The sequence below is a fragment of the Echinococcus granulosus genome (assembly GCF_000524195.1).
Source record: "Echinococcus granulosus chromosome Unknown EG_S00021, whole genome shotgun sequence".
NCBI classification, from domain to species: Eukaryota; Metazoa; Platyhelminthes; class Cestoda; order Cyclophyllidea; family Taeniidae; genus Echinococcus; species Echinococcus granulosus.
The window spans coordinates 676,038-690,114 of record NW_020170401.1 but is presented as its reverse complement, the minus strand read 5'-3'; the positions used below and the strand labels follow the sequence as shown (position 1 = coordinate 690,114).

Here is a 14,077-nt window from a genome sequence, read left to right as displayed (position 1 = left end):
GGCATGAAACTCTGCCTTATTCACCTAGGTTGCTATTGGTCTAGTCACCTGAAAGGGGATCTGGGAGTAACCCAGTCGCCATGATGCTGTAATTATCACTGCCGTAGGATTAAGGCTAAATGAAGTGTCTTCAAATTTTGCGTGAATGTCTGGAACCCTTCAAGTTGGATGGAGAATGGAATAAAGCATTTCAGCGACTTGAAAGGTGACTGTTAACCTTTGTTCTGATTGGTAGCTTATTTAGTAACTCATATTTTGTCTTTCTACTCACAAATCAAGACTACAGTTGACGCCTTCATGCACAGGTGTGGAGGGGATTTGGGAGTGACAGAGTAAACTTTATGGACAGCAACAGGATAGTGATGAAAAGACCTTAGAGTTTAGAGTAAATGGTCCAAATTTCCGCAAAGGAAGAAAGGGCTAGGACGCATTATGGGGGATAATTTCCGATGGTCACCCAATAACGCCCTTTTCACAGTCTACTCTACTACCACGTAGTCAATATGCGTTTGAGGTTTTCTTGCGAAATTCTTGTTACCGATCGCACGATGAAAAATTGTAAGAATTTTGGAATTGGAGATTTTAAAATCGCCATTATTCGGCACATTTCAGAGTTTGGGGAAGCTAAAATTCTTTGATTTAATTTTTAATTAAGTACTCATCGCCCCGAGTCACCTCCGAAGCCATAAAAAGCCACCGACAGGAAAGAATGGTCGGAGCTTAGGAAGGGCTGGTGGCGGATGGCCATGCCACCAAGATGGTAGTAGAAATCGGCCAGACTTAAGAGTCTGAGTAATTAAATACCTACTTTCAAAAATATCGTTCGACAATGGACAAGTAGTCTGCCGTAGTTAATCATGAATTTCTCGATTATTTTCTGCAAATTGGCTTACAAAATGACACGGAGACAGAGGAATGTCTAAAATTCCTTTGACTAGCAATTTTATTATCAATAGTGCAACTAAGATAAGCACTGGGCTAGAATTCGTTGAAGATCGTCAAAAAGTAGGGTTCAATCAGAATGTTTCACTGGTTGAACCTCATAGTTTGACACGTTCACTTCCGGCCTCGCAGGGGAAAAATCAGGTCCCATCACTGAAGTGCCGTCACTTTTTCTACTGATTTTAATGACCACCCTTCCTTCCTTATATGTATTACAGTTTGAAATGTATGATTTACTGCAACCGATTACCGCATTCTGACAGCCGAAGCGTCACATATATGTGACGCAGTGGTTCAAACAGCCCTACAGGGAAATGACGTACTTCTGTTAGTTGAATGAAAGAATTTTGATTTGGCGAATTGATCATTCTTTGTATTAACTTTAAACATATCTTCTTTTCTACCTGTCCGGGGTCAACAATTCCCAATTTGATTTTGGATAGTATGAATGGAAATGGGGCTTTCGGCAATTATTTCTCCCTGCCCCCTTCTCTAGTCGAGTCACCAAAGCGCGTCCTGGATTTTAATGGATGCATCCATCATTTACTCTGCGCTAGTTGGCAGCTCAGCTTTGACCTCGAATGGATGATTTTATATGCACACACACACACACACACACACGGGGTGAGAGTTGTGTCTACTCCAAGGCCCATAATTTCACTCCCAGATGGTTATCAAGAAGCCTGGATTTGCTGTGCCACAATAAACCATGCTGGAAATAGAGTAAAAGTGCAGGGGGAAGTGCGCAAATGCATTTTAGACGAATTCGTGCAGTAGAGAAAGCTAAAAACAGGGCTTGTTTACAGGCAGTGGAGGAAGGCGGAGTGCAGTTGGCATAGAAGCCTATTGTCTACATTTTAATCTCAAATCATTGTTTTGTTTTGTATTTACACCAAAAACTGGGCTCTGGTTTACAGTAAATACGACATTCTTGCTTCGGAAGATTTTGTGTGAGTAATGACCACCAGTGCTTGTCAAGATGGCGACTTGATTTAGACAGTAAAAACCATCATGACATTTTAGTCTGGAAGTTGCTTTAGCTGGTCATGGGGTGCACTAATCTGAAAGCGGTTTTGTTTTCAATGTGTGGGCGAGTGGGAAAATTGCGGTGCTTATCGCACCGCCACCACGCCTACCGTTTTGGACGTCCGTAGACGGCTCGATCGCACTGATGGGACATCACGACCACACACGGTTCTGACATTCAGTTAGGACGCCCCAGACAATTGGTGATTCAAGCATGGCTGCCTGGTTAAAGTACAGTCGTGACCCTGATACACACTACCCGCATTCTAGTCATGCATGCCAAAGCGCCATACGCCATACCGAATAAAGTACGGAGAGCGTGCGCTGCAATTAAGTTGCTTCCCCCGTCTGATCCCGATCCGCCTGACGGGGAAATAACCTACCGTTATAGATGACATGAATACAGCCTTCCTTCGGTGGTATGAGGCGTGGCTGTGGTGAAGATTGGGCAAGCTCGCATCCTTCTTGTAGGCTGGGAACATCTCATCACTTTTAAGGGCACAGTGAGTCCATCAGTAAGTAAAATAAGTGCCCAAATTGCCCTTGAATAAAGGAAAAGGGAAACAAGCCTAGCTTCAGGTTCATCACTGACTTCCAGAAGGGCTGGAAGACTGGTATCACCAAGACTATGGGCAGAGCTTTATGCCGCCTGTGTAAAGGCCAATCGTCAGGATTCTGAGGTGTCAAGGGGCAGCAAGGTTGAAGTGTTGTCCTTCTTTGGAATATTTGTTTCTCAACGCTGACCCTATGAGTCCCTCGACGTTTAGCCTCTGCGCCAGGAGCTTGAAGCTTTAGCACTTATTTTCTACCCACCTCAACGTACAGAAAGGTAGCGATGCTGTAAGCCTGAATCCATTTCAGAGAGAGAAGATCCCACAGGGGTTTGCGAAAGATTCAAGCTGTACACTGATCGAGGGCTAGCGAAGCCAGCTATTCAAGGAAATAGCTGTTATGAACTAAGAAATGAACAACCACGACTAAAATCGTCTTTGACACGAGGTTGAGCATATCATCGCCGTGCCACATTTAAGGTAGGCTCTACAGGAGAATAATCCTGGATTTTAAGCAGCTTTCTTGCTCGCACGATGTTCCTTGTACTCATTACCACTGTTACATGCTATCTTTATTAGTACCATCTGGCCTAACCTACAACTCGTATGCTGGCATTCAATGCGTTTGAGGACACCTTAAAAATTACTCGATGGGATTCCTTATTACACTGCCTGGTATTACTCTTACAAGCCCACCACAGGATGCAAAGCGTGTCAAGGTGGGGACATCCAGTATCCGACATACGCATCATCAAGCAGCCGCAAGTTACCGTCAATCGGCGGAACCTGCATTGTTTGGCTTGAATGCAATCTTCTGCGCATGCAAGTGCTCACGTGTCATCTCTCCACCAGTCCGCTTGCCTGCCCCACTTGCCCACTGGCTTCCTTCCGGCGGGTTGCACAATCCCAACTTCCGCTTGCTCTCTCCGCTCCACACCTACGCAGGCAAGCACTCACGCACGCGCGTCGCTTGTCAGCTGGGGCTGGAGGAAGTGGGGAAGAGGGGATTAAAGACGCTTGCATGCACACGTGCACAGATGGTCAGCGCGAGGGAGGAGTGTGAAGAGGGCGGAGGAGGAGGAGGAAGAGAGGGAAACACTTCCGTCTTCGCGCCTTGTCCTTCCTCGGTAGGATGCAAGAGAGGTAGGGGTGAGGGTAGTGAAGACTTCTGTTGCATCTTGAATGTTCAATCTTCCTTTAAGTTTGCTCTTAGGTCTGTTTTCAGGGTGGATGAATGCGGGTGACTTAAGAGTGGAAGGAAATTACTTCTGTCGCAGCCTTTTCCACTGCCTTCGCCTTCCTTCTTTTAATGGATTCCCTCACAAATTCGTCTGTTCCAATTTAATTGTTCCACCTTCAGATTCTGAATGAAGTTATTGGTATCCTAAAGTGATTTTGAGAAGGCGAAAAAGAAGAGGAAGAAGAGAAAAGAAAGATAATCTGACAACAAGCTCACTTAAATCGAATGGAGATAAATTATTGAGACCGATCAGCTTCTAAACGAATAAATTAAATTGAAGAGGCGTCACCTCATAGCTTTCCCTTCCTTTCGGCCATGCTTTTTCAAAAGCCATGGTGGGGGTACTTTTGAAAGGCGGTGATTGAAAGTTAATTGATTCGTCTCCTCCGGATGTTTACGCTTCGATGATTTTTCCTGTTTCTTACCGGGTCTCTCTCTCTCCTCAGAGAGGAAATGAGCTTCCCTAACTTAGAGAAACATAGAGAAAATGATGTTATTTCTGACACATCTCAACCTCTCCTCGTTCTTACCTTGCATCCTTATCTAGCGGAAGATTTTTCTGCCAGATGCTGTAAAATTCCAACAGGAGTAGGTACTTCGACAGACGCCTAGCTTCGCCTTTTTTAGAATGAGGATGTTATTAACCTACCAGCCCTACCCTATCAAATTTTCCTTGAAAATGAAAATCTATTTTTCCCAATTTTTCTGTTTTATATTCTGGTCTGGCTGCAAGCTTCTACTCATAAAGAAACGAAAAATTTAGGTAGACCGATAGATGAGTGGTCAAAGGGAATTGTTTGCGTTACATCCTTTTCTACTTACTTTTCTCATTCTTTTCAGCAGCCTTCCATGAGCTTTCCAGTCATAGAATGTAAAGTTTGTTAAGGCGGGGAAATTAAGCACCGCCAGCCATTACGACCAACTCCACCGAAAGCAACTCCAATTTTCTCGTTCTAGTATTATTGGATCCAAACTGATGCGAATGGGTGTCTTCGGATATTTGGACCAGAAGGTAAGGGTATGCTACGTCTCTAGACCCTCTCAACCGATTGCGAAACCCAGAAATCTTCACTTTCCAGTCTATTAATTAAAAGATTTTCTGGTGCACTTCCAAACCGCCACGCAACAACTTGAAACACGCTTTACTTTGGTTTTCAACTTGTCAATGGTTTCTCAAAATACCTCTTGTTTCAAAGACATTGCAGCCTTCCATTTCTCCTCCATATTCGTAAGCTGTCGTACAAGCACAGAAGACGAAGGCCATAAAAATGGTTGGATGGCCAAAACGGAAGTACGAACAGCGGTGATCGGAGGGTTCGCTTAACCGTAATCGAAAGAAGACATACTACTTGACTAGAAAATGTATCACCGACGTGCAGAAGGGCTGGGGGGCCATTGGCATGATCCGGAGGCTGTGTAGCTCAGCTGAAGTACAAAAGCGGAGCCTTAAGTGTTCACGTAAACTAAATGCAGAGTTTAATAAATAACAGGAAACAAAGTGTTATGGTGAGTTAACAAATAAAAGGACTATCACAATTGTGTGCCAAATTAATGAAAGCTTTAGTCTTTGTGGCCTTTGCGGTGATTTATGAATGGGCACATAAAATTTGTCCCATAAATATCACATTTCATCCACAAATTACCACTGCACAATCATTAAAAGCGCCTCTACTTCTCATGAGGCAGGTGATTGCATTCCCCCTCTCCCTCTATGCGTAGATGTGAGTGATCACGGAAAAAATTGGTTCACCGATTATGCACAGATTAGAGAAGATCCTCGCCGCTCGGTACTTTGATGATAAATGTGATTGTAGTGCCTTGAGTGGTTCCTGAAGTCGAAGTCGACGCACAGAGGGACTGAGGATGGGAGGGTGAGACTACTGATCTAGCTCGGCTGTCATGCCGCCATGCGGAAGTACAAAAGCGCAGTCTTTGGCACCTCCGTATCCGAAATGAAAAGTTAGTCAAACAATAAGATCACTACACAGGCATTTAAATGACTACGGAATCGCTTAAGAAACCACATTTTCTTTAAAGGAAAAGCCGAATCAAACAAGGATATATATTGTCACATTTTTGATCCGAACATGACGTAATTCTGCCTGATCAGAAGAAGGATGCTTTTTTGGACGCGGTGAATCAACGACTTGAGATATGTGTTAACAATTTAATTGTGCAAATCAGTCTTTTTGGTGGTATGTTGCTTTTCTGCCACACCTTTCTCAAGTGTTACCCAACCAATTTGATGCTAAACTGGCCTCTCCAGCTTTGGAGCGAAGTCATCTCTACCCCATAAGACAGACAGACAGGCACACAGACAAACCTTGCTCTCATTCACCAGATTGAAGAGATTTCGTGCGGGTTCAAGGCGGTGAGCACAATGTAAGGTACTGTTCTGAGAGACCGACGTATTTCCATATCCATGCATTGTACACAATTCCATCAAGTTATGGCGGAAACTGAGAGAGCCGCACTATCAAAAGTCCGTTCTAAAAGGGATATGCGTCTAGATAGAACTGTAAAAGATTTAGTGCAATTAAAAAGCACCAAAAAGCTGTGTTGTTAAACCTCCAACTTGGAAAAGCATTCCAATCCAGTCATTTCAAAGGCAAAGTTACATTCAACTTAAGTATTCAAAATTGGTTCGGGGATACTGTAGTCTCTGAGTCCTATTCGAAGACAAAATAAGGCATAATACCAGGACAGAAAGTGTATTGACGATGCATAAAAGGGGTGAGGAGCTACCGGCATGGCCCAAGGGTGATAACCGCGAGCAGAATTACAACCGCGAAGCTTTAAGAGTCCACGAAACTAACACGAACAGTCAAAAAAATCGTCAAAGAGTTACATTGACTCCCCTCTCCTTTTGAGCTTTGCCCTTGGCGATTCCCTTAGGCAACCTTTCGTGCCGGCCATCATAACGTACGTGGTGCTGTAAGATAAAGACGACCACAAACTAACCGGTCATCGAATTTGCCTGTGACGGCAAAGATATGACTCTAACGTCAACGATGTCTCTTGACAATTCCAGTGGATCCGAGTTCTGTCTTATTAGGGAACTGCATTGGGTGAAGGAAAAATGTGTAGGTCATCACCTATATTCATTGCTATTCGTAAGACCACTAGACCTAAAGCCGTCTTTTAATAAAGTAGTATCGTGGTGATAAGGTTTGCATCTCTCCCCCTTATCACTTTTTTTCCACTTTGGCGCTACCCAGCCATATCGGCCTATCAAGGTTCTGGCTAGCTAGTAGAGAGTTGGAGGAGCTATTGTGTGTTCAACCGATTGACGCCTTCATCCACGTACCATTGACTGTTCCGTAACGAGCTTTACGAAGTACTTTACGGCTGATGTCGGTTCAACTGTTATTAACATTCCTGCCAGATATGGAAATGGGGTAGTTTTTGAAGGTAGACATCATTTTCAACCCCTCTGTTAGTGGCCGTCACAGATTTTCCGCTCTTTTTCCGTAGCGGTAAGGTTCCACACTTAAGAACGGAAACCAAGACAGTTGACCTTCAGAATAGGGGGTCGCTTTAAGCTGCAATCAATGTAGCACTTCGAGACTTTCCTGAACTCGAAGGAAGGCGTACAAATAGGGTAAATTATATATTTCCGACGAACAGAAGGGCTGGGGGTTACTGGCATGGCACAGGGGCCACGCTGCCCGACGGAAGTACAACTAATTAAGATTGTACAATTTTGTCTCAAAAGCTTCATTTCCTTATCAAAAAATAAACTTATATGGTTAACGGTAGCCCTACTCCACTTCTTTGACCCTCCAGAGACCTTTGATCATCGCATTTTTCACGAGACTTCTTCTGAATGCCCTTTGATCCAGGTCTTTAAAGCATTCCTGTCTTTCCCTTGCCCTCCTAGACAAGTGTCTGTCTTTTGAACTTCAGGCCTAAAAAACGGGCGGGTGCAAAACAAAACGAAATGTTTGGATGTTATTTTAACTGAAAACACGGTAGAGTGGAGAGTTTTTTTGCCCCAAGTGGGCGGGAGGACCAAGGGTCGGGGCAGAGCAAGATGGGGGTCGGGGGAGAGGGGGGAGAACGAGTTGAGTGTTTTATCAGGCGTTGAAATCGGTGCCTCTAACGCATAAATCCTCCATTTGGCCGCCGGTATCTGATATCAATGCCTGTCTGGACTGCTCATTTCGCTCGTTAGAGGCAATAGTGAGCAAGGGAATAAGGGAGGCAGGGAGACAGCGCAGAGAGAAGGGAGGGGTGCAAGGACCAGACCGCACACACGCGAACCCCTCCGCCCACCACCACCACCTCCTCTTGTAATAACTTCGGAATTTGGTTAGTCCACAGGGACACCGGGAAAAGACGATTGGGAATAAAATTGGTTGATTTATTCGGAAAGCGGCACATGTTAGGTATGACGTGTGGGGAGAGTGGTGGGGAGTAAGGGAGGGAGACACTCCGCAGGATAACCGTCCAGGACGGTTGTAACAGTGGAAAAGTGAAATTTATGGTGCAAAGCGCCGAAATCAACAGAAAAGTGGGCAGAGTTGAGGACAAATTAAAAAGTGTGATTTTAAATTAGTGGGTGGTGGTTATAAATTAATTACCTTGTTCTGCGACTCGAGGGATAGCTCTGTTCCTCACGGAGCAAATGATTGCGAGACGAAGACCGGAAGATTTGCTGTTTTTACAAGTGGTTGTTCCCTGCCTTACCCATTTCGTTGGGCTAGGTGAACAGAAGACATCCGTACGATTTTCGACACACCTCGTCACAATGACTGCTTTCAACTTGGGAGAGAAGTAATGAGATGCAGTATTTTGTGTACCGCCATGAGGCATGGGTGTTCGCCAGTCTATCACTACGTCCCGTCCTGGGCAGTTCCCCTGTTATTTTGATCACCGAAACCATGTTGTTAAAGTTTGTCAGCTCCACAACTTGAGAGTAGCTCAGTTAATGTCAAAGTTAACAAAAGGCAACAGAACTCACCGTCCAGATAAAAATGGTTCAAACAATTCGAAAGCAGGTGGATGCATCACACTGAGGAAGGGCCTCTAGTAAATAATAATAATGAGGAATTTAACACCATCGTTTGTTAAAGTAATAGGCAATTACTGGTGTCAGGAGTAAATGCCAGCGATGCTAAGCATAATTGAGTGCGATGGACTTTGTAAGTCGTGGAACGTGAAGAGAAGGAACAATCCACTCACCGTCAGCCTACACTTTCAAGGCAACACTTGTTCAGTCCTCCAAGTCTATGCTCCTTGTAGGTGTTTGGTTCACTGTGAAATAACCGTCTAACTATTCCCTTGTAGAAGGTTAAAGAGTAATTACTGTTGAGGTGGACATAATCCAACATGATACAGGTCGACGCAACTAGGAGATTTGCATGAAAACTCTTTGTGGCATAGTCAAGAATGTCAGGACCAATGGCCGATGATTTAATTAGTGAGAAGGAAGTCCATTCCTCATAGAACAGGTCAAGACCTCACACCATAATATTCATCATTAAGAATACCTCAGGATTGGATGTGATGGAAGATGATGGAATGCGTAGAATAGAAGATTAAGTTTTACGGCCTTCTTATCCTCCTTATTCTCCATATTCCCTTGTTGGTAATATTTAACAATCACATGAGAAGTGGAGTGAACAGCCGTGAAATTAAAGCCCAGTTGAAGCTGAGTTTGCTAGAGGTAGGCACCATTGTTATCATCCAGCGGCAGGAGGGGATTTGGCAGTCGCATTGTGCTTGATTGTGGAGGCGTAGAATAACAGTGAATTCCAGTGCTGTCTCGATAGCAAAACCGTCCATTTTGAAATTTTAAGGCTATTCTGGTTCTGGGGTGACCCAGCCGGTCCACCGGGCAAAAATGGATCCACAGGAGAATGAAGGGAGAAGCAATGTAGTTTGTACTTCCATTTTACGTCTTCGTTACCATGTTTTCCAACATTCTTAGGCCTGCGGAGTGCGAGAGACTTTATCTTGGAACTATAGACCCTGACATGACCTAGGTCAAATTATAGTTGGCACTTCACACTCCTCACGAGGGAAGAAAAGGTGCACAACCTTCAGTCACTTCCGTCACTAACCATATTAATTCTAAGCTTTGGTTCTTCAAATAATTTTTCTGAAAAAACCTGCTAACCTCCTTCGAAAATTGTACGAATGATGGTCAGATATTTTGACAGCCATTGAACCTATTCAGAAAGTTGGAAGAATCACAAAACGCAGTTTCAGCATCTCTTTTTGTTGTTGGGGCTACAGAGCGAGAGAATGACGCCCACATTCGTAAAATGAATCAATGGCTAGAAACAATTGCCAAGCATATGAGTCCAGAGGGTAGATCAAAGGGCTCTCTAGTTTGATTTCACAAGGGGGGCGTCGTTGAGGGGGCTACCAACAAATATTCTCACAATGCGTCAACTAGAAAAAGTTATTTCGCCTGATGGTGATTTCATTAGGCGGAGTAGCCTTTAGATGCCAGTGTACTTGTAAAAAGCTGTGTTTCATGATCCTGACCCCTTCACCTCCTTCGATACGCAGGAACTCTTATTCGTTCGTTCAACTACGCGATAACTTCAGTCCTTCCTCCATTTCTGCTGTTAGCCTTTCTTCTCATTTGACATGCTCCTTCTTCCAGACTGCTATGGCCTACTATGACTTCGGGAAAGAGGTTTATGACATGCGTATGAAAGGCTTCAAAACATCAGTTAACATTTTGGGAAAATTTTATACTATAAAAGCACATTTATGTTCAGTTTGAGTTGACATGAAGGGAGCCTTGCGGTTGAGCCACATTTAACTTTGAACTGTCGTTGGATAGTCAAATGAGTTGTCAAAAGTGAAAATTAGGCAGAGGGAATTAAGAAAAATAGAGGCGTCGTTTCTTCCAATTGCAATACTTGGAATAGCTTCAGATCCGAATTGAACGAATCAGAATGGGCGAATTCTGCAAACTTTCCATGCCTCGTCTTGTGTGGACCCAAACACAGACGTCACGTTGACGGCATTAAATTTCACTAGAGTACATGATTTAGTTAGTGAGTATTTTTACGGAAAAGAACTTGCCACCAATCCAGATAGAAGAAGAGTTATTATTAATGGCCAGAGGGGCTAGGAAGCTCTATAGGCACGACCAGAAGGTGAGACAAACAAAACAAAAAATTCAGACCCCGAACATTTAAGGCCCTGCGTAGCCAAGGGTACATTTAAAACAAACAAATTTTGTGAGAATGACACTTTCCTTCACCCTAGCTGTGGAGAACGCAGTTTTAAGGCATTCTGGGAGCATGACATTACCTTGGAAATCGTCTTGAGGCAAGGTTTAACATGGGTCGTTACAGAATCAAAGAAAGGCGTGGAAGGCTTTCAGACAGTTTTGTCTGTAGGTGAGGTGGTGGGGTAAATGCCATCTGGAGTAAAAGTGGCGTGTTCAAAGTGGATTGTTCTAGCTGGCAGCGGCACCGTGACTTTCACGGCCTGTTGTGAAAGTGCCATTACGTTCTGTGTGATGTGCTGATGTGCATGGGGGTGGTACTGAGTACGGTGGTTTTCTCTCATGAAGTCAACACACAACCTCACCGGCTTAGAAGCCCACATGGGTGGTGCAGCAACTCCAACTCGAGTGGGACGCGAGGTGAGGTGCCACATCGTTGTTGCAGTGGCAAGTGATCCTTTTTGAGGCTTCGAGTAATTGCCACCGGTGTGGACGTCTGAAAGCCTGTCATGGGGGTGAAAATTTTAGCGGTGTGGTCAAGAAAGCGGATAGGTGGAGAAGCAGTACAGTTTATACTATTAAAATTTTTTTTCTGCCCCAATGTGGCTTGGAAACGCCTCAAAAACCACACTATTCATCGTTGTTATTGGGTGGTGTAAAGTTGAGCTATTCAACTAAATGACAGCTTTCTTCCACTCGGTGGCAGTGACGTTCATTTACATGACACCATGTCATTGCTTTGACGGGTCTCCCTACCCCTGACAAGTATTATTGCGCTATGTTGGGGCTGCAATAACCTCGTGCATTGTTCTATGCAAAATAATCTTTTTTTATAGAGTAGGGTAGGGTAAGGTGTGGAAGTCACGACAAGCCTCGTCCAGCATCTCGCAATGACGTCAGGACGTTCTTCTGTCGTACGTATTCTATTCTGTGTCCGAGAGCAGTTTTGATTGAAGTCGATGAGCTGCTAGTAGTTACCCACTGTACAGTCAGTTGTAGGGAGAAGTCAGTCCGCCAGTCAAATGGAATGCAAGGAACTGCTGTGCATTCAGTATGAAAGTGAGCTGGAATATTATTACTGCAGTCAACCTTGCAGTCCAGCTACTCCACTGCCTACTTCACGCTTATGATCACTCCGATCATGGCCTTATATCAGGAGCATCTAGTCCATTGTTATTGGCCCAAGCCATCAATTTGCGACACGGTTTACCTGTTACTTTAGACTCTCGGCAAAGGTCCGTAGAGCCGGGCGGACACCAACTGCGCCACCATCGATGCAGTAACAGATGGAAAGCCGCTTCAGGGACCGTCCGCAAGACAATGTATCCTGCAACACTCCATAACACCGCAAAGCTTATCTTTCGTAACGACCTCGTACTGCGATCTCTTAAGGGGAAAAGGGAGGCTGGGAGAAACTGTTTCAACTCATCCTTCGGCACCTTTCGAATGCTGTTTTTCCAAGCGATGATTATCACTTTCCCTTGGCTTCAATACCAGACAACCACGTGGCCTCACGTGAAATAGAATGGCTGACTGAGAAATAACAGCACGGTGGGCTAAGGTTAGGCGTACTTTGCTGTTTTGTAAAAGGAAGAAATTCTAGAAATGACAGCAATTTACAATGCATTAGACCGTTGTTTAGCCAGTCCACTTCTTATAACTTTAGGAATTGGTTTTTTTTGCCAACTAATTCAATCTTTAATCGTTGTCTACTAATGGCACAAATGTTGTCACTTTGATTCCCTTTGCATCCCGCTTCATAATTTTCGGCATGCTTTTCAATTTTTTACGACTACTTCTGCTATTCAAGGTCAATGTTTAGGTTTGAGTAGTTCAGGTCTTGACAACTTGAAAGCACAGGTTCCTGATCAACTGCCGTCACCTACACTACTGACCGAAGTTTAAATTCAAGCATTGGAGATTTTCTTCAATCTACTTTCAACTCCAGGATGATAATATCACTAGGGTATTACCATAACTGATTAATTATACTTCGCCTCCTTACCCTACGTGGCAAAATTACCGGCAGACAGTGTTAATGAGATAATGGAGAGATGGCAAGGCGGAGAAGAGGGTGAAGTGGGAAGACGGGCGAGTCGATAAGCTGGTGACCACACGGTGGAGCCCCCTCCATCCAAATGCGATTTGTCTGCTGCGGTGTCGACTCACTCCAACCCCTCCCTCCCCCCTCATGCATTTCCGTGAAGGCATTACGTCAAGACACCCAAGCTTGGCTCTCCCATTAACTCGTAGCCAGTTCCAACTCCTGAGTATTTCACCAAGGCCCATAAATAAGCACAATACCCCCCAGTAGTAGTTAGTATCCCCCTTCCCCAACCCGCCCACTCACATTAATATCTGATCGTCGTAAACGCGATTTATGGCACTGCGCCTCTCTCTACCTCTCTATGCATACACCACATATATGTATGGCCGTTCGTGATTCTCATGCCCTGATAACATAAAGCCAAATCGCTAAGAGACGACAGTAGGGCAGGGCAGAGGACGCTACTACCACCACTACTACTACTACCAGCTATCCCACCAGCCAGCCAGTCCACCCCTCTTTGCCAACCTTCCTACAGCACGCATGGCGATAAAAAAAACATTTTTCGGCCTTTAATGCGTTTTGAAATGTGCCTCTTCAGTGAGTGTGTATGCATGTGTGCATTGTTGGAGCTTAATTACTTCTCCTGCCTTTGATGTATGGCCTAAGACACCGATCATGAAGTGGAGCCCATAAAAAAAATAACGATGTGGTCCCAGGCAAATCGCTTTTGGGAGCAACTGGACAACAACAGCTGATAAGATGGCGTAACACACTGGTACGACTTTTGCTTGAAGGTCACATACAGCATGATGGATGTAAAGGAATCCTAGACTCGCACAGGGCTCGTCAGTCTCCACATTTTGGCCATCTTCATGACGTCGTGAGGTTCGGACTACTGCGTCTTCAAGGATAACTTAAGGTGCTGGAAAAGTGGCTGTTTTCTCATTGGCCCAACAAATCAAAGGTAACAGTCCGACTTTCCATAAATTACTTTCAACGATAGACAGTGTTCTCCTTACAAAGGGTTAAAACTCAGTAACACTCAAGGAAACCCTTATCTCGTTGAGACACCCTAT

General features: G+C 44.4%; 1 protein-coding gene across 1 annotated transcript; it reads left to right on the top strand. All coding sequences in view use genetic code 11, as the record gives it.

Annotated features, from left to right (window-relative positions):
• Positions 1-3,169: 3,169 nt before the first annotated feature.
• On the top strand, positions 3,170-4,794 carry EGR_03824 (hypothetical protein; the record flags this gene model as incomplete). The annotated part of the gene is made up of 2 exons (XM_024493073.1): positions 3,170-3,646; positions 4,717-4,794. The coding sequence occupies 2 exons, from the start codon at positions 3,170-3,172 to the stop codon at positions 4,792-4,794; spliced, it is 555 nt and encodes a 184-aa protein (XP_024352534.1).
• Positions 4,795-14,077: the final 9,283 nt, after the last annotated feature.